The sequence below is a fragment of the Peromyscus eremicus genome, chromosome 6 (genome assembly GCF_949786415.1).
Source record: "Peromyscus eremicus chromosome 6, PerEre_H2_v1, whole genome shotgun sequence".
In the NCBI taxonomy this organism is placed as follows: Eukaryota; Metazoa; Chordata; class Mammalia; order Rodentia; family Cricetidae; genus Peromyscus; species Peromyscus eremicus.
Window position 1 is genome coordinate 82,771,110 of NC_081421.1, and position 25,366 is coordinate 82,796,475.

Genomic DNA, 25,366 nt, shown 5'->3' on the forward strand with positions numbered 1-25,366 from the left:
ATATGTTGGTTGTTTTCCTTCATAGGTGGGCTGGTTTCCATCCACATATGTAGAAGAAGATGAGTAAGGTCCCACCTGCACCAAAATCTCCAAGAAGGGATAAAGAGAAGCCTGCACTGTGTTATGAGTTAACTGAAGTATTTAGAAAGCAGCATTTCTGGCTGCTCAACACCTCCCTTCTTTTTTTCTCCTTAGTCTTAATGCTGGGATTTCTAAAGATGCTGGTCCTGACAGATTAATGGCTTGCCTAGAGCAGTGCAAGAAACAGCCTGCCAGTCTGTCATTGTCAGGGACCGGGGCAAAACCAAAAGCTTTTCTTCCCCAAAGAGCCCTGCAAATACATCAGGTCAGGGTTCTCCTACTTCATTGGGTCAGGCACCATGGATGCCAGCCATTAGGAAACGTTTCATGCATATTTACTTTGTTCTTACAGCTTTTGATGATACAAAGAAACAGAAGTTTAATTTTGCTTTTTCCCAGCATGAAGAAAAAGTAGAGTTCTGCCATCTGGGAATGATCCAGCTTGCTGGAAAGATCCAGCATTTCTTGTCTTAAATTGTTCAACAGGTGACTCATTGCCTGGCAAACACTTTTATCCCCAGATGTTACTTGCGATCAAATGAAAGCGGCTCATGCTCAGGTTTGCATCGTAAGTGATAAATTACAGAGGGGGTTTTAATTATTTATTTGATGTCCTGATTGTATTTCCACACTTCTTTATAAAGAAGAAAAAGAAAAGCACATGAAAGGAAGTGTCTTTGTATTAAAGCCTCACAACTTTCATGATTTCATAGGGTGTTTTGGAAATGTCATGCTTGACAAAGGGAGCTTGGCTAGGCAGGTCCTGCTTAGTTGCCAGGAATCCCAGTGAGGTGGAGGTGTTTACAGAGACATATCCAGGGCTGTAATCCATAGGACATCCTTGTAGAGCAGCAATACTGTTAACACGAACCTTTCCCTTCCCCTTGGAAAGATCCAGGGCTTATTTTCCAATTTCCATTCTTTTTTATTTTTTTAATAGTAGCACAAAAGAGCTTTATTGAGGATTTGGGAAGGAAAAGTCCATTGTTTCTAAGAGAGAAGGAAAGACACCAGTGTTCTCCTGGAACCTCTTTTTTCCCTTCTGAAGCCATTCTAGCCATGTCTTAATAGGTAGTGAGATCCATTTTGCCGTGCGTTTCTTTCACAAAGCCTTCACTGTGTTCTGTAAGGGGTCTAAGTAGCTTCCTCCTGAGATGCATGGAGTCCCTATTTGAGGCAGTCAAGTTAAAATGCTAACTTGGCCCTTTCCATGGTAGAATATCTCTTTCATAGCAGTAGCTGTGTTCTGACAAGATTCAGAAAGTGTTCCTGCTTGGAGGAAAAATATAAGTATTTTTATCGTAGACATGATCTAGAAGCTTCTCCTACCAGATTTTTTGGTCACCTCTGACATGAAAGGGCTGTGACAGCCTGTCCTCTCCCAGCTCACATGAGTGCCAGAACTTGTTCAATGGACACATCTCCCTCCAAGAGACCCCTGGTGGCTAGAACTTCTTATTTAAATAGACCCAAGATCTTTACCTCAGATTATGTAAACTGTGATTGTGTTTTAGAACAATTAAGCTTTTGTATATGTGTAAATGGTCATGAAAATGTATTTTATAAAACATATGTACAGTCAACTTGTGCTGGCAAGGTCTACTCTTGGAATGGATTCCTACCCAGAAAGTCTTATCTGTGTCTCGGGGATGTTTTGTCTGTCACTGTCAGCAAGTGTCGCTCTGGAGAGTACAGCTTCCCACAGACTGAAAGGCTCCTGTGGACAGTATTGTAGCATGTATTGTTTATTTCAGTCAATAGACTCCATGCCTCACAAGCGGTATGTGGTCTTCCTGTTGCATTTCATTGGCCTCAGAGTTTCATAGCAGAGGACAGAAGAGCCTCTTTTCATGACATCACCAATGGCAACTGTGTCTACATTTAGTACTTTGTATTGGAGATTTTAAATGCCACAAGCTGTGTAGATTTCTAATACCAAAGACAGAAGTAAATGTTTTCCGTGGACTTTGTCTTGCCTGTCTGTAGCCCCTGTGTAATATGGTGAATTGGAATGGTATTTTACTTTGTAATATTTTGTAAATATGTCAATAAAATAGTTAATACTTGCATTAAGAGGATTTGTCTCTTTTTATTTTTGTGTGTATATGTATGCACGTGTGTGCTGCACGTGTGTGTGGGGGGGGCACATGAATGTGTGTACATGTGTGGTGCTAGGGATAGAACCCAAGGTCTTCTGCATTTTTTGCAGATAATCTACAGTTTCTTGAGTGTTGAAGATTCTTTCCTTTGTATGGTCCTGTAAGACATACAACAACCTCATAATTATCAAAGGAGTATTAACCCTGATTTTAGTGTGATTAGCTCAGGATTGCTATCAAGTCTATGAAAAAAAAAATCTTAAGATAAACACAGTATTTACCAGTACCATCTATTCCATATGTCGGTGAGGTGCTACCTGGTGTTCTAAAGCCCTTATGTGCAGTTAAAACTGCCTCATTAGCTCCTCTCATCTATGTTTTCAGATGAGAAAACAGAGGCATGTTAGTAGGTTACAACATTCCCGGGGCCACATGGCTAGTAAGCGTGTGACAAGAGATGGGGCAGCTGGCTGTGGCCAGTATAACCACTGCACCATACTGCCACACTTTGTAAGGAAAGAGAAAATTTAGGAGTGTTTTGAAGCTTGCAGTTCCAAGAAAAAGCATTTGATATTAAACAGTGATCCAGATAGTTTAAAATATGTACAGAATTCCAATTTATCCGGCTCCTCCTAGTCCCTGAAACTCCTCTTATGCAGAGACAAGTTTGGTCATCATCATTATCACTGTCAATATGAAGTAAACAATTGGGTAGTTGCTATACTAACTCTTTAATTCTTTAGACACAATTCAGGCTCATTTATTAGATTGAAGTGGAAAGTTTGTAGGGTCTAAATGAATCCCACTGGAAAAGGAATTGAATGAACTGGTGTTATAGGAAGACAGAGGTTTTGCACTAATTAGTTGTGGGTTCAAACCCTAGCTCTGCCACTGACTCTCCAGAACAGATGTTTCTTCATTTATGATAATAACGATTATAATGAGAGCTGAAGAAGAGACATCATATGAAAAAATGCTATTTGTATGGGCTCTGGTACATAGTAGGTATTCAAAAAAAAATCTTGGTCTCTAGCATAATTGCCATCAGAGAGGCTTCATCCAGCAACTGATGGGAGCAGATAGAGAAACCCACAGCCAAACATTAGGAGGAGCTGAGGAATCCTGTGGAGGAGGGGTAGGAAGGATTATATGAGACAAGGGGGTCAAGGGAACCACAAGAAAATGGCCCCAGAATCAACTAACCAGGGCTCATGGGCATCATAGAGACTGAACCAACAATCAGGGAGCCTGTATGGTTCTGACCTAGGTCCTCTGCATAGATGTTGTGGTTGTGTAGCTTGGTGTTCTTGTAGGACATCTAACAGTATTAGCAGGGGCTGTCTCTGACTCTTTGCCTGCTTTTGGGACTGATTTCCTCCTATTAGGTTGCCTTATTTAGCCTTAATGTGAGTGAATGTGCCTAGTCTTACTCGACTTCATATGCCATGGTTGGTTGATAGCCCTGGGAGCTGGGAAGCCTCCACTTTTTTGAAGGGAAAGAGAAGAGGAATAGATATGGGAGAGAGGGGAGGTAGGGGAAAGGGACTGGGAGGAGAGAAGGGAGGTGAAACTGTAGGAATATATATATATATATATATATATATATATATATATATATATATATATGTTTATATATGTACATATATATTATATATTAACAGAAAAAATCTTGGTCTCACCCTTGCTTCAAGAACCATAAAACATGTACTCTGATGCCAAATTATGAGCTTGCTGTCTTTATTCTGAATACAATGGAGAGAGTAGGCTTTGTTTCTTACCCACAGCTTAATTTTCAGCAAATGATAGGCAGACTAAAAGATGTATGTTCAGGGAGATTAATATGCAAACCCATAAACAAGCTCAGAAGTGGCATTTAACAGATCCACATGATTTTTAACTAAGAAGACAGAATATTCACTCAGCTCAGACTCATTTAGACTCTGTCCATGTGTCACTTCAGTTTGCACTAAAGCTAGCTTTATGGGATTGCTTGGACTCTGATGAAAATGTGATACACCTGTCTGGTCTGGCAGACTCTAGAAGGCATTTCTTTTAAGTAATGAACACATGCCAGAACAGAGGTCAGAATGAATCTTCTCTCTCATTAGGTGCCATTGATTAGACTAGATTTTTTTTGAGGGGGGAGGGGGCTGTGACAGAAAAAACGAAGTCCTTTCAAAGCACTCTAGATCCTGACTTAGAAAGTTCCAGAATTTCTGAGCACAGTGTGACTGCAATTAATATTACAGGCACATGGCCAGATGGCAAGAACTCTCAGTGCCAAGTTAGAATGCATACAAAGTCACCTCATATCCTATCTCATGAGTCTTGAGCAAGATGAACTCCAAAATAGCCCAGTGTCCAAGCTGGGATCTGGCTTGTCCATGACGTGACAATAAAAGGTACTGGCAAAGTAAAGGCTCAGACCTACATTTCCTGACTCCGAGTCACATAAATGTCCTCTGAAGTACCTGAGATACTCTTAATTTTCTAGTTGATGCTACAGTCCCTCTGGCTTTTCTTCTGGCAATCACCCTGTAGGAAGCTGCTGGGGCCCTAGCTCAAGTAAAACTATTTCAGAGTGAGGGGTTTTTGTTTGTTTGTTTTTGATTTTTGTTGTTTTTTGAGACAAGGTTTCTCCATATAGCCCTGGCTGTCCTGAAAATAGCTCTGTAGACCAGGCTGGTCTTGAACTCACAGACATCTGCCTGCCTCTGCCTCCTGAGTGCTGGGATTAAAGGCCTGTGCCATCACTCCTGGCTCATAGTGATAATTCTTGCCACTCTTGCTGCCAGAATGTGTTGATGAGTTTGACGATCAGTAGACCCTAACACAACTCTTGAATCTGATCAAGGAGTGCTTGCAGATTTTTCTAGTGATCCACAAGACCTCTTTTCAGAGAGGAAAAGAGAATTTGTGTACACTAGTCATCTGTTGTGTGTTATCTCATTTATCCCACACAATCATTCTGAGAGTCCATGAAAGATTGTTCTAATCTTGGAATCCTGAGATCTCTAGTTCTGGTTCTGTGAATCTTCTAACACTGGAGTTTTTCACTAAGGCTTTGGACTGTTTCAGTCTTTCACATGACCCATCTCTTTTTTTAAGATACAGCAAATGAGTGGTTGGGGATTTGAGTTTAGACCCAGCCGAGCTGTCTCTTCTATGTAACCAGCTGTCTAAGGTTGCAAACGTTGCACACACTGCTCATCCTTCTTCGTCTCCCATGGTATAATAACATGACGGCAGCAGCTGGCAGCAGAGGACTGGATAGGGTAATATGTGTAAAGTGTGTAGAGAATTGTCTGGCAGACATGCAGCAAATGAAAGAGATTTTTTAAAAAATTTTAATTTGGCCACTATTTTAAATATATACTCATACAACCAAATGTCACAAATTTAAAATGTTGACTTAGATAAGGAAATAAAAGTTCTCTTTGAATGTGTTTTTAGCCTTTGGAAGAAACATCTCGAGTTAACTTCACATCAGAAATGCCTTAAAAAAAAAAAAACTATGCACAAGCGGAGTGCCAATCAAATGCTCTACTAGAGCATGGTGTATCAGTTATCTACTGCTATGTAACAAATTACCCCAAAACTTCACAGCTGAGGACAACATTTACTATTGTACCATTTCTATGGGTCAGGAGCCAAGGAGCAGATTAGCTGGTTATTTTCAGCTCAAGACTTCCCATGAGGCTTCTATCAAGGTGTTAGCCAGAGTTACAGTTACTTCCTAGCCCAGCAAGGGGAAATGTCTCCTGTGTGGACTTCACAAGGCTGCCTCATGACCTGGCAGCTTACTTCTCCCCAAATAAGCATCCAAGGGAAAGTGTGAGAGCATGCCAGATGACAGCTCCTGTTCTTACCGCATTCTCAGAAGTGACATCCCATCACTTCCGCACTGGGTTATTAAATCCAGCTTCCTCTCCAGGGAAGGGATTACACAAAGACAAATACAGAGGCCTAGGGGTTCTAGAGGAACTCCTGATGGCTGCTTGCAGCAGATAGGTGAGCTGAAATGTCTTGAAGTCCAATAGGAAGTCTGGCTGAAAGACATGGTTATTTTGAAAAAAAAAAAAAAAAAAAAAAAGATAAATCTGTATTTTAGGTCTTAGTAAAAGGCAACCCTTTGAGGTCTCCTTAGAGCTATATTTACTGAATAACACACTCACTCAATACCAGTTTCTACAGAGGAACAAGGATGGATGGGATGGGGGAGAGCTCTCCAGGAGGACTCAGGTCTTTTCTTCTTTCTCATTTAGGAAATTCCCTTCCTGTGGTCCAGAGTGTAGGAAGAAGGAAAGTTACTCAGTATGTAACACATGGGATCTGTATCATATTTAAGGAAAGGAAAATAGAAACATTAACTGGGCATGCCTAGGAAGGGACCATTGAAAATTTAAAACTATAAATTCTCCAAGTTTCTGGAAAAAATCACTTCTTCCTCTCCTTATTCATTCAGCAGATATTCTTTGAGTTCTTTCTATGTACAGTTCAGTTCTAGACATCAGAACACAACCACAAACCTGACACAATTCCTATATTTGAGGAGCTTATATACTTATAGATTACAAACAGGAGTAAACAGGAATAAACCAGAAAAATACGTAATGTGAGATACCGCTAAGTATTATTATTGGGAGGAGACACACATACACAACACACACACACACACACACACACACACACACACACACACACACACACACAATGAGGAGAGTGTTATTTGGCATAGGTGACCAAAGATGTCTCTATGAGTTCTATGAAATTTTTGTTTAATTTGGAAATCTAATTTAAGTGATAAAAGAAAAACAGTATGAATATCTGAGTGCTGAGTGTTTGGAGACCCTCAGGGGCCCAGAGCAGCTGGAGAAGGTGAGAAAGAGAAGAGGATAGCGGAAATGGAATATGGTAGATGTCATGTTGAGTTGGGTAAAAACAGCGGGAGGGACTTAAGGGGGCTGTGAACTCGTTTACATTTCAGAAAATTCACAGTGGAAGTGAAACTAGGCCGGTGACATCAGCACCGCTACCATCCCCCAAACTCCTGTGTGCCTAGGACCGCCATGGTAGCGTAGCTACAGGAACTCCTTATCTAAAAGTTCTAGAGGCTAAAGTCTGAGGTTCAGACACCAGCAGAGCCAAGTCACTAGCCCACTGAAGGATGCGCATGCGCATGAGCAGAGCCTGCGCCTAGAGGCTCCCTTGTAGAGTTTCTTGACTTGTTGCAGCACAGATCTAATTTGCAGCGTGTGTGTGTGTGTGTGTGTGTGTGTGTGTGTGCGCGCGTGTGTGTGTGTGTGTGCGCGTGTGCGTGTGTGTGTGTGTGTGTGTGTGTGTGTTTTCAAATCCCCACTTCTTAAACAGGTATGAAGTCACATTGCAATAGAGTCCCATGCTACTGCATTATGACTCATCATAATGAGTTGTGAGAAAGCAGGTCACATTCTGAGAACCCAGGAGTTAGCTTGGACATATGAATTTGGAGGGTAGAGCACAGTTCAGTTTATATCTATTCTCTTCCTTTTTTCAGATTATTAGAAACCTTTTTTAAATGCAGGTATTTTAACAGCAATTGAAAGGGCCAAAGTGCATGGGAAAAGGGAAGTGAGCCTAAGAGAGGTTTTCCTTTTTATCAGACTGCACGGAGTACCTGTCAGTCTGGCTCAGCCCCACCATAACAAAGGTGGAGAGCTGGAAGGTAAAACCAGCTCTCCTGGAGACAGCACTGCTCCACCTTTGTATTCCTCAGCTTCTCAGGCCAGCATTTCCCCTAGAGAATTACCTCGTTCTCTCTCCCCATGTGTCAGGATCACACATCCTCTTGCCAGCAGGGGAAAGTTCCTGGGTATTTGTGTGAGTGAGCTCATTAGGAGCAAGCACCCCATTTAAATGAATTAATGAAACACTCCTAAATTCTGTGCAAATTAGGCCTGCATAATATGTCGAAGGGAAGAAAACTGTGCTGTGGTTCTACAGGAAAGTGGGAAATGCCCTCAGCATTTATTACACTTGATGATTAGATATTGTTGCTTAGTGGTTTGAAGGAGAAAATTTGCATTAATAAAATCTGAAGCAATGAATGTAAATTTGCATTGAAAAGATGTTTCTTTTACCTTTATTCAGCTTACCTGGTCTACTCATTACCTGATTTAGGTTTTGTTTTTCTATCTTGTTTTTAAGGTCCTACCTGAAATAGGACATTGAGTGGATATTGAGGAGGGGCAGACAGAAGATAAAGGTGGCAGATAAACCCTCAATTAATAACCCTGGAATGATGCATGTGATTATTTAACATCACTTCAAAACTGTTGAACAGAAATGTCCTGAAGAAAATCTAGTGTCCCTTCTTGAGACTTCTCAGCACAACCCCAGATACAATTCAAACCATGCAATGAAACCTTTTCTTTTAGTTCATATAGATTGTATTTTGTTGTTGTTATTATCCTCTGCTTATGAATTTTTATGGTCACCTGGCCAGCTATTTTTAAGACAATTAGTTTCATAGTTCTTAGGATGTATATATATTTCACTGCTGCAGTTCTGCAGTAGAGCTTATGAGGAGAAGAAAGGCTCACCAGACTGAGCAATACAGCAAACCAGGTCTAGTCTCACCTCTTCTGCTAACAAACCGAAAGGTTGGGAGGAGAATCCCAACTCTCTCTGAGGCTGTTTCCATGTTTCCTTGTTCCCAGAGCCAGAGCACCAGCTCCAGTAACTCTTGTGTCAGCTCTTCTCGAATGCCATCACTGAACATCGGGACATTCAGTGAATAACCCGGCTAGGGGACATTCACATGGAGCCGTATTTGTAGATGGGATAGAGAATTGAGGTACAAATGAAACTTTGAAAGGCAGATGGTTTGAATTGCTTCCTTCTTAACATCACCATCTCTTCCATCTCACTCCGAGTTCAACTAGATCTCATCTAGGCCAATGTCTAGAAATGGTGTCACCCACAGTGAACTGGGTCCTGCTGTATCAATAACACTCAAGCCAGTTCTCAGAGATAAGCCAATGGAACAGCCTGAAAGTACAAAATTACTTGAGACTCTTTTTAGGTGATTTTAGGTTATATCGAATTGACAGTTAATGCTCACTAGGACATCCTAATGCAGAATAATAAGAATGTTACAATAGTGGGGAATGAAACAAGATTTTATCTGTTTATTCAAAGTATCGTCATGGCTTCTAGGTGTAAGCTTCACTAATGGGAGAGACAAGAGCATAACCAGGGAGGCCAGGTAACCACTATTGTGTAGCCCAGGTAAGAAATCCCAGTGCTTCATATTATATTATATCACTTTATATTGTATTTTATTATACTACATTATATTATAACTTTGCCTGTGACTTAAATATAGGTTTATAAGATAAAGAAACATGGGAATTTTTCCTCATTTTTTATTCTTTCACCATGTTCTCTGAGGATCCAGTGTTAACTTTTGTTCAAACAGTGATCTCAAAAGCATGAGACAAAAAATGTTTTATAAGTGATGCCGGCATTTTTGGTTTATGATACTTTCTTTGTGCCATGATATACATGGTTAATTGTGAGCAGCTGACTGAGGGTAGGGATGATAAATCAATTGATCACTTATATGCATGTTAAACTTGACTTGTCTGTTCAACATTGAGTTAAAATGTCAGGTAGAAAGCTTGGTATAAGAGAAAAAGCTTGGTTTGAGGAGAGAGGTTGGGGTAGAAGAAACACAGAAGTGTTGCATATTTGAAGTTATGGGACTAGATGAAATTTTCTTAGCAAATGGTTATAGGAGGACAAGTAAGCCCTTGGGTACTTCACTATTTAGAATAGGTTAGGAATATTTCAGCAATGGAGATAATTAGAGTAGACTGTCTACCAACTTTCCCCAACACACCTACTCATCTACTTATATCTGCTCCAGCATCCTCAGCTGTTGCTATGGGAACTGTGTCTGTGCTCTGCAAAGCCCCCCATTTCTCTTTCTCATGGAACCTATTCTTCTGAGCTCTAGGACATCATGGCAAACTGTTCCTCCTCTATTTTGCAATTCAAACAATTCATTTCTATCTCAAACTCTTCCATAGGACACAAATATCTTCCTTTAAAAAAATTAAAAGAGCATCCCCTTTGTCCTCTCCATGGTTTTTTTTTTTTTCTTTAAATTTTTTATTGATAAGAAACATTAGCTTAGAGATTCATGGTAACCACTGACTTACACAGATCGTTAAAGGCAGAATGATGTCCAGGTCAGCAGTGGCCAGTGAGTGTTCAGGCTGCCAACATCTATTAGTTGAGTCTATCAAGATCTTTAGAAGTAATGATATTGTTATTTGATGAATCCAGTGATTAATAGCGAGCTGAGTGCTAAATACAGACAATGTGGAACTACTTTTATCCTCTCTAAATCAAACTCCCCCCAAACAGCTTGCTTAAGTTGCTACCATTGATTTCTGCTCTTTTGTCCTCGCTCAGGCTTGCTCCCCTCTGGCTTTTGATTTCAATACTCTGTAAAACCTTCTTCCAAAGCTTCCACACAGCCCTATCCAAAGGTCAGCTCTCAGCAGCATTTAAATTGCTGATGATCTCTTTCCTTCTAGAAAATGCTTCACCTAGCTTCCAAAAGAGCTTGTTCTTATTCTTTTTCTCATCTTACTAGCTGCTATTTGCTGGGCTTGAGAGATATTCAATCTTGCTTGTGAACTCCACTGAATTGAGAAACACCTATGAGATTACTAAAGTGTACCTCTGGAAGTGACTGTGAGGGAACGCATTTTCAGAGAGAATTAAAAAGGGTAGCCCTTACCTGAATCTTGGTGTTATCATTCCATAAGCTGAGAACTGAACAGAATGAGGAGGATGAAGCGTGGGCACACATACTCTACTTCCTGGCACCATACTATGAACTGCTTTGCTCTCTCACACCCCTCTTGCCGTGACATTCTGGAAAAATGACATTAAATAACCCACATCTCTTACTCTCATAGAACATGATACAGTAGAGACGGATAATGGTATTTTAGAAGACCAGTGAAGACAGTTTCTCAAGAAACTGTGGGTGTTCATTTGGTCACGGTAGGCTTAAGATAAGTGGCCCGGGAGTTGTGATTAACCACTGAATTTGGCAGTTATCAAGTTGATGGTGAGTTTTAGTGGAGAAACAGAAATGGAAATATTTGGAATGGGTTCCAGATCAAATTCTAAGTTCTAGAAAGTGTATTCAGCCCCTGACAAAACACTTGAGGTGGGCCCATCTGCCCTTACTTTTTCTGAAATATTTTTCTGTGCTCTTTGTTTTGATGGTGCTCCTTAGGAAGAACTCTTTGTTTACCCTGTCTAAATCACTTCTCATTTGTCACATTCCCTCACAGGCCCATCTTGTTTTTCGCCACAGCATTAGCATACTATAATTATAAAGTTAGTATTTTTAAAAATATCCTCTACTTTATCACTGTCCCACTATTCTTTAAGCCTCATTAAAGCTGTTTGGGCAATCTTTGGATGGAGTTTCTAGAATGTCACTGGTACAATATACTGATTTTTTTGGAGTGGAGGAAATTTCTTTCTCTGGGGTGGTGCTGCATTGAGCCACATCAATTTGGTAGATAGAATTACATTTCCCAGAATTGCATCAGCTTTATGACTCCTAAGTAGAGTTGCTAAAATAGGTTTTGGAAAAATGAAGTAAAGTAGTAGTTACAGAAGTTCTCACAGCCAAGGCTATGGAAAATGGATAGGATTAAAAGTACCAGAATGAGCCTGTATGGGTTTGAGCTAGGTCCTCTGCATAGATGTTATTATTGCATAACTTGTTATCCTTGTGGGACTTCTAACAATGGGAGTGAGGGTTGTCTCTGACTCTTTTGCCTGCTTTTAGGGCCCTTTTCCTCCTGCTGGGATGCCTCACCAGGCCTTGATATGAGAGTATGTACCCAGTCCTATTGTAACTTGTTATACAGTATTTGGTTGATATCCCCAGGAGGCCTGCTCTTTTCTGAAGGGAAATGGAGGAAGAGTGGATCTAAGGGAGAGGGGAAGTCAGGGGAAAGGAATGGGAGGAGTGGAGGGTTAAATAAATAAAAATTACCAAGAAGATTCTAGATTGCCGCTTCTCTTATCCCTTTTTCTTTTTTCTTTTTTCTTTTTTTAAAATATTTATATTTATTTATTTATTATGCATACAGTGTTCTGCCTGCATCCCTGCAGGCCAGAAGAGGGCACCAGATCTCATTACAGATGGCTGTGAGCCACCGTGTGGTTGCTGGGAATTGAACTCAGGACCTCTGGAAGAACAGCCAGTGCTCTTAACCTCTGAGCCATCTCTCTAGCCCCTTACCCCTTTTTCTTTTATTAATAGTAATAATAATAATAATAATAATAATAATAATAATAATAATTTTTTGGTTTAGCTCTTTTATATGGCTAGTTGACCTAACTCATTGACTCACGAGTTCAGATATTTAGTTATGGATTCACAAAGGTGAAAGGGCACAGAGTTCACAGCCTACAACAGCTTTACCAAGGTTTCTTTTTGCAGTCTTAGTAGCCCCATATGTTTCCCCGAAGGCCAGTGTTTCAGGAGAACTGGCCAGTAACTTCATTTACTTTCTTTCAACACTCCCTTTTCTAAATCTTCTACAGAACTTCCCACAATTATATAAAGTTCTAATTTTATAATGGGTTTCTCTTAGAAAATAATCAGAATGGTTCTAGTTTTCTGATTAAAGCTTGATTATTTAGATTGTGCATGGGCTCTGCCATGCGGAATTCTTCTACTCTTCAAGGCTGATCTAACCATAGGCTCTGACTTTGCCTAACCTGTGAAGAGCAGGGACCTTCCTTGAGTGCTGAATGTGGCACCATTCCTAAAGATAATCAGCTTGCTCTCTGATTACATTGGATCATTTCCATCACGGGAGGCAGAGCTTATTCTTACTCTTCTCTAGATGCGGATTTGTCTTTTAGGCTCACAGTACTGCTGCCCAAACCACCATCGAATAGACTTACAGAATGTCCTACCCCTAGCCCACAGGGCATTATTTCTAACCAAGCCATTAATTTTCTAACAAATTAGGTATAACAATGGTCTGTGTGGATATAATTTACTTGTATTACCATAAGTGAAAGCGGATGGCCTGGTAAACTTACACACTCGTATATGGTCCATCTGTCTGGCAATGCTGCAGAGATGGAGTGATATATTCCAATATGTAGTATATACTGCGGATCATCAATCAATATGCATCCTTTTTCCAGTGGAGGTGGGGACCTGTAGATAAAAGTAGACTACTAGAGATGAACATGAGAAGGTGATAGCACTCCCTTGGCTCCAGTCTGTGTCCTTATCTTCCTGTATGCCACAACGTGATGAATCCCCACCACGTGTCCTCAACAGCATGTCTTTTCTAATGTGACACACTGAAATATCTCTGAATTCATGAGCATAACGTAGTGTCTGTCAAGTAAATAACAGAAAGTTGGTATTGAGGAGTGGAGTAAATATGGCCGTGAAAAGCCTGACTGTGTTAATTGTTTGGCCTGTGGAAAGGATTTGTGGTCAGAGTTTGGAGAAGTTGGGAGATGCACACTAGAAAAGCTTTAGGATGCTGCATGGTCTATTTAATGGAAAATTCTTGGGAATTTTAAAGATATGAGTTCTAATAGAAATGTGGACAGTAAAGACCATATTCACACAACTTCTGACAGGAGCAAGGCCTCTCTTTATAGATGGCCTCTAGGAAATTCTTGTTATATTATAGAAAATAATATGGCTATATTTTAACTTCATTCTGAAAATTTGAGTGAGACTGAATTCAAAAGTAATGGATGAGTTAGAGAGATGGCTCAGTGGTTAGGAGCAGTGGCTGATCTTCCAATTCCCAGCACCTATATGGTGGCTCATGATACTGTAAAACTGTAGGTCCAGGGTATTCAATACCTCCTTCTGACCTCCACAGACACCAGGCACATAAATGATTCACAGACATACATGCAGGCAAAACAGCTATACATATGAAATTTAAAACATAAAAAGAATAATGGACTAGTTCGTTTGTTGGAAGAAATTTTAAGTAAGTATAGCACTCAGGCTTGTGTCAAGGATATTGCTTAGTGCTTGTGGTGCTTTGGATAAAAATATCCCCCATAGGCTCAGGTATTTGAGCACTTGGCCCCCAGTCGATGGTGCTCTTTGAGAATGTTATGGAACATTTCAGAGGTGGCACCTGAAAATTCACCACTGTGGGTGGCCTTTGAAGTTAGAGTGTATCACCTGACTTGCTATTTTCTCTGTCTGTGTCCTGTGTGTGGATGAGGATGTGATCAGCAAGCCTCCTGCTCCTGTTTCCATGCCTTCCCTGATTCAAAGTTCCTATGGCTTCCTGCCATGACGAACCCTATCCCTCTGAAAACCTAAGACAAAATAAGCTCTTTAATTCTTTTCTAAGTTAATTTTCATATAGTATTTTATCATAGCAACAGAAAAGCCACTAATACACTGCTTCATGCAGGGTTGCTGTGAAAAATGTGGGCAAAACTAGAACAGGGTTTCAAAATAATGACTTTTGACCATGAAAGCAGTATACTTAAACAAGTGGACAAAATGGCTGTCATTGTTAAAGAACTTGGTGCTGTTAGAGGGAATGGTAGATTTTGTAGTAGGACAATAGAAAAATAAATTCCCTGAAGGCAAGACTCCACTCCTCAGAAGCTCCTGAGTATAAAAATACAAACTCATTTGAAAGTCTTTCCTTTGAAGTAGTGGTTCTCAACCCTCCTAATGCTGCAACCCTTTAATACTGTTCCTTATGTCATGGTGACCCTCAACCATAAAATTAGCTTGTTGCTACTTCATAACTATAATTTTGCTACTGTTATGAATCTTAATATAAATAATTTTAGAGATAGAATTTTGCCAAAGGGGTTGTGACCCACAGATTGAGAACCACTGCTTTAAAAAGAAACATTTTCATCTCAAATAGGACCCATTAAGAAAGTGTTTTCACAGGTTTGGCTATACAAACACTTAGAAGTCACTGTAACCATGAGACAAGTACAGAGAGTCAATTTTCTTTTTTTACTACATGGGTTCTAAAGATCAAACCCAGGTTGTCAGGCTCTGTGGCAGGCACTTTTACTCCATGGACCCATGGCTACTTCTTAACTTGGTGGCAGAATTGAACACTATACACTTAGTGCTAGCTTTTCAGACATTCAATATAAGAATGTAAGAATGGCTTGTACCAAATTCCAGAAAAAAGCCTGCAAGTCCAGGCAATGTGCATCAGAATAAAATTCTTTGCATGGGTCTCCTAAGCAAACTATGTGTAAGGTTTTGAAGATGAACATTGAGTTGTAATAGAGTCCTCAAGATATTAGGCATGCAAGGAATTTGGAATCTTTGTCAAGGAAAGCTGCAGACACTGAGAAGAGCCAGCACAGAAGAGAAGAGAGTCCATATGTGCTGCAGGTGGCAGGACCATAGAAGTGGGGCTAAGCCCATTTCAGTTCACATGAGAGCACTATACAACCACTCCAGATCCTATCCATGGAGATGCAAGACTAATTGGGGTGTATTGTAAGAAAATAAAAAAGAGTAAAATAAAAGTATGTTGTATTGGGTTTTAGTCTTGCTTTCTCTTGCTCTTTTTCTATTCATCCCTTTGGAATGGGGAATAATTGTCATGTACCACTGTATACTAGAAGTGTGTAACTGTGAAAAGAATACAAGAGTTCATAGCTAAAAGCTTCCCTTGAGTTTCTCAGAAAAGACAATGAGCTTTGAGGGGCATTATTAATACTTTAGGGACTAAAGGTATTTCATACCCAGAGTCCCCTATGTGGATTATGAGTAGAAAGTTTGAATCTAAAATTCGCCCCCTGCCCCATTCATGTTTGAGGGACTGACTCCCTAGCTGGTGGTACTTGTTTTTTCATGCCCAACTTTGGATTGATGGGTGGAGGAGAGGCCACCAAGCCTTTGGAAGGTGGGACTAGCTAGCTGCAGACTGTAAGTAGGAGTGTGGGTTGAATGTAGGAGCCTGAGTCTTACTTATTTTTGTCCAATTTCTCATATCTAGGACTACTGTGTGATTCATGTCTGCCACAGGTTCCAATCACCATGAGCCCAGCAACTCCATTATGCCAGATATGCAGTGACAGGTGGAAATTCCTGAAACCGGGGGCTGAAAAAAAACCCTTGTTTCTCTTAACTAGCTTCAGTCAAGTATTTTGTTGCTGAAATACGAAAGTAATGACTACATCTTACATGTCAGTATTTAAGTCACAGAATAGAAAAAAATAGGCATGTAATTCAGATAGAAATAAGAGTTGGATAAAGGAGTATATAAGATTTCTTTTATATCTTCGAGGGGAAGAGGTCATATATTTTCAACTAACTTTATCATGTTCTACATTTTGCTGTTATCTGTAGGTATTAAATATGCTAAAAAAAAAAAAAAAACAGGAATACCAGGAAGTCTGCTGTAAAGCAGTCTTTCATAGAAATAGTTGTATAAAAAAAGATCCAAACAATGTTAATTTTTTTTTGGCGCTGGTGGTGGTGGTGGTGGGTTTGAGACAGTGTTTCTCTGTGTAGCTTTGTGCCTTTCCTGGAACTCACTTTGTAGACCAGGCTGGCCTTGAACTCACAGAGATCTGCCTGCCTCTGCCTCCTGAGTGCTGGGATTAAAGGCGTACGACACCACCACCTGGCTGAACAGAGGTAATTTTAATAGACAGAAGGGGATTGCACTCCAGGACAAGAAACTACAGGAAACTGATGACTACTGAGAAAGAAGAATTAGGCTTGCCCTGGGATAAGCCCCCTGATTGGTTGTCCAATACAAAGTGATCAGCCCTGCCTGAAAGCCATATATATATATATATGCAAACAAACAAACACAAAATGTGCAGAAGTTTGTGTGTGTGTGTGTGTGTGAAACAATAATTATTGAAGAAAAAGAGTCTATCAACTTGAGAGTGGAGAGGACATGGAAAGAATTGGAAGAGGGGCTTTGCGATGGGCTGAATGGAGGAAAGGAAAGGGGAAAACAATGTAATTATATTTTAACAAAATGTATAAAAATAAAACATAAGTAAAATGAAAGAAAACAAACAACATGTAAAACAACAACAAGATGCTAAAGAGAAGCATTGCGATGGTAGGTTGACCTGGAATGACCGTGGTGGTTTCTCTTGGTTGTCAACATGACAGGTTCTGGAATCATCTAGGAGAGAGAAATCCAGAGAGACGTGAAGTGTAACACCTACCCTCAGAGTCGATGTCACTTTCCAACAAAAAGCCCAGACATAAAGAGGTCCTAGGACACAGCAGTGCTGCCTGCCTTCCTTGGTATCTTCCTGAGCCAGTATGCTTGATGCTGCTGCCAGCATCCTCACTGCCAGCATCCTCACTGCCAGCATCCTCACTGCCAGCATCCTCACTGCCAGCATCCTCACTGCCATCAGACAAAATACCATCTACTCTCGGAATGGTCCAGGCCTTCATCACCAGATATGGACTACAGAGGCTTTAAGCTTTGTAATCTGAGCAGCTGAAAGTGCTGTGTTTATCCAGCATGCAGACAGTTGGACTGTCCAGGCCTTACTGTGTAAGCCAATCCAATAAATCCTCTTTTATGAGATATATTTATACATTATATCAGTCTGTTCCTCTAGAGATCCCTACCTAATACAAGGACTTATGCTGTATGATGCTGCATTGTTTTGGTTACTTCAAGCAACACATTTCCCACAATTCTTTTCTCCATGTGTTTTCAGGTTACAACTGAAAAGTTAAGAAACTTTCATGAGATCTGGAAGCTAGAAAGGAAGCAGTGACCTTGATCTCCTAGTGAGATAACTGGTACAGAGGCGCCCAGCAATTTCTAGCTTATCCCCACCTGCCCCTTACTTCTAGCTTTTCTTTCTGCTCACTGGCTTGTTGACCAAAGGTGGTGCCCAGATCTCATATTCCTCTGTGGATTCTCAGAGGTGGTGGTTACAGAGGCAGAGAACACCTTTCCACAGGCTTTCTTCCTGACATCTGTCAGTTCTTATCAGTGCTGTAGGCTGATTATGACTTGTTTCCAGCTTCCCTCCCCAGACATTTACATCTGCTGTGGCTTGGAGTCTAACTCCTAAAACAAATCCCCTAGTGCTCACGGTGACTCTCCCTGACTGCCACACTCATTGACTCACTGAAATTATCCATGAAAATATCTGTAACTTTCGTTAACTTCTATACCTAAATGGGACTGAATAGCCTTATATTTTCATGTTAGTTCTATCCATTATCATATGAAAAATATACAAACACAGTTTGCTTTATTCTTGAGGCTGATAATAAAGAGAAGGGCAAGTATCAAATATTTCCTCAGATTCTGAGGTGTTGCTGTTGAAATAAATTTGCTTCGTGTTGGTGATCATCTTGCCTCAACCTCTTAAGTGCTGAAACTATAGATGTGTGCCACCATGCCCACAACTTTGGATATTTTTGTGTTAAGTTGCTAGGCATTGGAAAGACAAACAAAATGTCTAGTGTTTTATTAGATGCCAGGGTGAGAAGTACCCAAAACCTCAGACCATATATTTAACATGATTATTTTAAAAGAGGCAAAGGTTAAAAAACTATCCTTATTGGTGATGCTAACAATACTTTATGCATTGTACATTGTTCTAGTGAATTATTACTTGTCCTCCAACATCAAATCATCATTCATGGTTATTTGGCATTTCCTCTATATCACCTTTCTGCCTTGCTGGAGAGTAAACCTGTGTATCAAGATCCAATTATCCATCTCTTGAATCATAACTACAAAGGACAGCAAACAATGAAGGATGACATTTTGTTAAAAAAAATTTCTGAAGGGCAATCCAAGAATATTTAAAAGAAATAGAAATAAATTACCCAATAGTCAAGTGTTTGTATTTTGAGTTTGAAGTATGAGAAGAGAGTGATTTTTCTTGTGTATCTATGGGATTAAATTTCATGCAGTTTGATAGAATATACAGGAATTGCATTGGTGAGGTCCCCAGAGAAGTCCCATGGTACACAAATAATGAAGAGTTGACTAAGGAATGTGTTCACAGATCCCCAGCGAGAGCTAAGCGAAAACAGTGAACCTTGCTAAGGCCTTTTGGGCTAGGAAGACTGGAGAACAAAGGTCAGACAAAGGAGCAAGGAGACTGCATGGAGAGCTGAAGGAGGCTAGATGGGAATTTTGAGATGGGTCACTGCCCACTTATAATCCCAGAGACTTTGACCCCTGCTGAGGAACAGTCTTTTTGTACACTATGATTATGTATTACTCTCATTGGCTAATAAAGAAGCTGACTGGTAGCTGGACAGAATAAGGTTAGGCAGCAGAGCCAGAGTAGGAGAATGCAGGGAGGAAGAAGGGCGAAGTCAGAGGAGTCACCAGCCAGATGGAGAAAGAATGAATGGGACACACAAAATGGGATAGAGGTAAGAGCTATGAGCCTTGGGGAAGCAAAAGATGAATAGAAATGGGTTAAGTTGTAATAGCTAGTTAGTAATAAGTCTGAGCTATTGGCTGAGCATTTATAAGTAATCTTAAGTCTCCATGTTGATTATTTAGGAGCAGGTGGTCAGGATAGGAAAACTCCACCAACAGACCCCTAGAAACGTTGGCTTTGACTTCCATGCCTTCCTCCCTCCCATGCTCAATCACAGGGTATGGGACTGTATTTGGTGCAGCATACACACCTGGTGCTTATAGCAGAATTGGGAAAATTTGAGAGTGGACCTAGTGCCAACAGAAAATGTCTGCTCTAGACATTGGATCTAGGTATAGGTGGAAGATAAATACCACCATTGCTAGTGGTATCTTTCCTGCTATGAATGTGCCTCATGTGAAATATTTCACTCTATAGGACACAGTCAGGCTCTATATAAGTTCTGTACCAAGGTTTGCAAGATAGTAAGTGCCCACTCAAAGAAAAAATCATTTGGCTTGAATGTTTCAATGTATATTTTGTATTTCTTATATTTTTAAGAATATAAGGACACAGGTTTTTAATGTAGCCACAGTATTTTATGAAATCAAAACTCACTGCTCTCATCGGGAATCATCCAGTTAAAAAAACCTGAATAAATAATAAAACCATTGTCATTAGGAAAATTAATTGAAGAGCATATAACATTTGATGATGCCTGCACAGTGACTCTTGGTCTTCTTAAATAAATTAAATTGGATATTGCCTTTTCCTCTTTCAACTTTAGTGTTTTCATTGAATGTCACAGCATTCTAAATATCAAATGATTCTAATGAGAAAAACAATTCAAGCCATTTTAATCAGAGAAATGGCATTCAATAACGCAGAAAGTCTACGTGGAATGATTTGTGCTGGGAATTAACAAGATTTCCCTCTGGCATAGGATAGGCAGAAGCTCAGCTTCATCTCCCTGCCCATCTGTTGGCAATGGCAGGCTGGGATTTCCCATGACTAAGAACTGGATCCCTTGATTCTGCCTGTCACTAGAAATGGTAGGTCACTGTTCTGTCATAATACCTCTGGGGTAATTTGTTTGTCCTTGACCAAACCACTTGGTTACTGTCTGCTGATGTCTGCCTTAGGATCTTGTCTGCCTTTGGTCTTTTTCCTATTCTGTGCTACTGAATAAAATTCTTGCATGAAAGGCCATAACAATCTTCTTGCACTTTCAGAAGGAAGAGGATCCTGGTTAAAAAACAAACAATTTGGGGCTGGAAAGATGGCTCTGCAATTAAAATTCCATACTACTCTTTCAGAGAACCAGGATTGGGTTCCTAATACCCACATGGTGGCTCACAACTGCCTGTGGCTGCAGCTCCAAGGGACCCAAAGCACCCTCAGTCTCCAGGGTCTCCTCCATGCATATGCTGTGCAAGTGTGTGCACAGAGTCTCACACATAAACCAAAAATCAGTACCTATTAGGAAGTTTATTTCTCAAAGTTTCTACCTTATTTCTTTCTATGTAGGAAAGTAAGCCTGTAATTCTAGAACTTGCGGGAAGTATTGGAGTGAGGAGAAGAGAGATGCATTCCTTTGTAAGCAAACTGTTCCTTTGCAGTGTCCTGTTTCACTGATGGAGTTCATATAGACTGCATTGTGTGCCATAATATTATGAAACATAAAAATAACCACATTTTATACATTTGAAAGAAATACAGCTCAGCTCTGTGAACATATGCTATATCTTTATGTGTCCTTGGAACATCACTATGAAATGTTATCTGAGAAACTTACCTATCAAATTATATACGTATATAGCATATGTTTATAAATAATGAGCATGTGTGTTTTTGCATGTGTATCTTTGTATACACACACACACACACACACACACACACACACACACACAAACACACACACACTCATGGATGCACACCTAACATGATTTTGAGGGTATGAATCCTGAGAAATAAACTTTCTAGAATAAGTTTTACCAAGAACAGTCAAACCTTGGTGTGCCATGACTCTGGAACCCAGTGTCAGGAAATTACCCTGATCTTCAGGCAAGAGGAACATCTTCATGGATGTACACAAACATAGAGCCACGAAAGTGTTCATTGCAAGAGCACCTTCCAGACTTAAAAGTCATGATGAACCTAAATATTCATTAGCTGAGAAGTTGTTGAGTAAACTTTGGCATAGCCAAACCTAAGCCAGTGCCTCAAATATCTGTTGACTGACTACCTAGTCACTATTTTCCACTTTTATCTTCTAAAAGAATCTACATTTTGTTAGGATATTCTTTTAGATACTCTTAACTCACTTACTGCTGGCCCTCAAAATTAGTGGCATTTTTTTTTTTGTTTTTTGTTTTTCGAAGAGGGTTTCTCTGTATAGTTTTGGTGCCTGTCGTGGATCTCACTCTGTAGACCAGGGTGGCCTTGAACTCACAGAGATCCGACTGGCTCTGCCTCCTGAGTGCTGGGATTAAAGGCGAGTGCCACCATCTCCCGACTAGTGGCAAAGTTTTAATGAACTGTTAATAAAAATATGTATTTAGTAAATGTTTGTTGTTGAATGAATAAATACATTAACATAAATATATATATTTGTAAAGAAATATGTTTGTTCAGACCTCGTACATACTTTTCTTCTTGCTATTAGTCCCTAAATCAGTACAACTACCCACATAGCATTTATACTGTATTTGGTATTATACGTAATCTAGGAATGCTTTGAAGTATGTAGAATGATGTTTATAGGATACATGAAAATATCCATCATGTTATGTTGGGTTCTTGTAGATATTGGCATCCAAAGTGGCCCCAAACCCTGTGGTCAGCTAGGGAGGACTGAGCATCATCTTCTGCCTTTGGACCAACTGCTGATTTGTTTAAGCCAATCTGGATATGCCTATTTTTTTCTTTTGCTGTATAGTGATTGGGTCAGGTGCTCAGGCTTAGGCAAGCTATTTGTCCATAATGCTTCTTATTAGGATTGACTTTCTTAAACTCTGAATTTCCCTGGAGCTCAGGTTTCTCTCATTAATATCTCTCAGTAGAATACAGTAAAGTGAAACTTGGAAGATGGCAGGAAGGAAACCCACTTCTCAGTGATGATGTCCACACACCTGTGTCTTGCAGCTGCCTACATCTCTGAACCCATGTGCTTCCTTATAAGACAGTGGAGGCACTAGGCACCTTGCTCACGTGAGAGCATCACAGATGCCCTTCTGCCCTCCTGCTCTACATTTCTTGTCTATGACAGCACTGTCACACATCTTAGAGGGTTGAGCATTCTCAGACACAGATGATTATTTTTGTCATGACTTCTGCCCAGAATCAAGCATCTAGTTAAAGACTCTAGTAAAGTGCATCTCAGCATTCAATTCAGATCCCACCTGCTCACACCCCAGGCCTTTGATGCCATGCCTCTGGCTTCCTTAGGAACAAAGCCTGACAAGATTCCTGACAATGGAGATTCGATTTTCAAACAAGAGGCGCTGAATAGGAGCTGAGGAACGGGAGAGCTATTTTTGACTCTGATACTTTCTAACTGTGACCGTGGGTAAATAAATTCACCCCTCAGGACCCCTGTTAACTCATCATAAGGAGAGTCTGAAATAGGTGTTCTCAGCAGGCACGTCCAATTTTAGCAGCGCTATGTATGAGTGAGACAAAATCGTTGGTAGTTTTTTACAAATTCGATCTTTATGCAACCTAAGGTCAACCCTGAAATGTCTTTATTCACATACATCTTTTAAAATATGCCCGTTAATAATTTCATACAGAGCATAAAGCATGAAAAAATAACAATTAAAATGTAGTTCTGGCAATAGCAAGGTCCAGGGCATATGATAAACTGACCTCTATGAAAAGTGCTGATATTATATCTTATTACACCCACAAACATGCAATTTCATGTAGCTGAACCTAATAAAACATTAAAATGAAAAGAAATTAAATGTGCTGTATCTATCCTAAAACATTAGCAAATTAGAAATAAACTGATATAGGAATTCATGTTTTTCTCTGACTTCATGTGTTGATGCCAAAATCATTTGAATTTTACTTCTTTTGGTGGGTATGTTATTGTATTTCAATTTCTATATAAGACAAAAAAAAGGTGTTAGAAATAACGTCTCAGCATATAACCTGAAAGCCCTTCCAGGTCATTTTCCCTGGCACAGCAGAGATTAAAATGTGCCTAATCTGCGCTCTATTATATTCTGTCCTGCCCAAGTTTAATAGGCCTCTTCATGGTGACAACCACTGAGATCTCCCAAGCACCCTGTGAAACTTGTTCTAACCTGGTGCTTTGAAAGGATAAATACAGAACCCATGTTTATGGCAATGAGCTGATAATCCACAATAGCCAAACTTGTGCTCTGCTCATTCTGGGCCAGGTACTAGGTAAAGTGCTTCGTATATATTGAGTCATTTAATCTTTACTTTGTTTTAAAATATGAACTATGGTGGCCCACTTTACAGATGAAGAGGCTGAGGCACAAAAGACTTTCTTGCCTGAGATCACCCAGGTAGCACATGGCCCAGAGGGGACCACCCTCTGCTATAACCTGATGGTTTGCTGCCATCCACAGTCACAGACAAGTTATGAATGTACATCAAGATGAGTAACATGCCCACTCACAACATTTTTATTTCTCTCAATGCACTTCTCTTTTTATCTAGAGGCAGGTCAGAATTTCCAGTTTGGGGGTGGTAAGATGGCTCAGGCGGTAAGAGAAATTTCTATACAAGCGGAAGGATCTGCATCTGATCCCTAGCACCCATGTTAAGAAGCCAGGGATGGCTGTGGGCTCATGTAACATCAGTTCTGGAGTTTAGGGAGTGGGGAGACCAGAGGATCAGTGAGGCTTGCTGGTCAGTTAGCCTAATTGAGAGACAGTGAACTCCAGGTTCAGCAAGAGACCCCATCTCAAAGGAAATAAGATGGGGAGTGATGAAAAGAAACGTACGAATCTTAAAAGGTCTTTTTAATAAAACCAAACCCAGAGACAGGTATTGGGGTGAACGCTGGAAGATCAGAGAGACCAAACAAGCCACATCTAACCTCACCTAGCCAATTCCTCAGCTGATCTTGTTTCCTCAAACTGAAAGCCTCTGAGTCCTCATCCGAATGGATCTCAGCTGAACTGCCGCTAAAACCCTAAAAGCTTAAAGAGGCTCTAGTTCCTGGTCATCACACCTTATATACCTTTCTGCTTCCTGCCATCACTTCCCGGGATTAAAGGCGTGTGTCACCATGCCTAGCTGTTTCCAGTGTGGCATTGGAACCACAGAGATCTGGATGGATCTCTGCCTCCAGAATGCTAGGATTAAAGGTGTGAGTGCCACCATTTTCTGGCCTCTGTGTCTATCCAGCAGCTGTTCTGTCCTCTGACCCCAGGTAAGTTTATTAAGGTGCACAATATATCAACCCCAATGGGGAGTGATGAAATGGGACACCTGACATCCTTCTCTGGACTTCCCACATGTACACACACACACACACACACACACACACACACACACACCCCAAAATTAATTAATGTGTTAACATAAAATAATTTCCAGGTTTGTTAGAAGCCAGTGTGGATTTTGTAAATAACTCTCTAAGATCTTAATGTATTTCATTCCTATTTGAATCTCTGTCCTAGGTACTGGGGATAGAATCTACTTGGAACTAATTCCATTGCTTTTCAAGGCTTAGATAGACAAGGGAATACCTTATTATTTAGTAA

The 25,366-nt window shown here is 40.2% G+C and overlaps 1 protein-coding gene across 2 annotated transcripts in view; it reads left to right on the forward strand.

Moving 5' to 3' along the window:
• Vav3 (vav guanine nucleotide exchange factor 3) overlaps positions 1-2,156 on the forward strand; it is a 341,908-nt gene extending 339,752 nt beyond the window's left edge. For both annotated transcript variants that reach the window (XM_059266122.1, XM_059266121.1), the window contains one exon: positions 26-2,156. In XM_059266122.1, the coding sequence (XP_059122105.1) occupies positions 26-67 (42 nt within the window). In that variant the 3' untranslated portion in view covers positions 68-2,156. The remainder of the gene's footprint in view (positions 1-25) is intronic.
• The last annotated feature ends 23,210 nt before the right edge of the window (positions 2,157-25,366 follow it).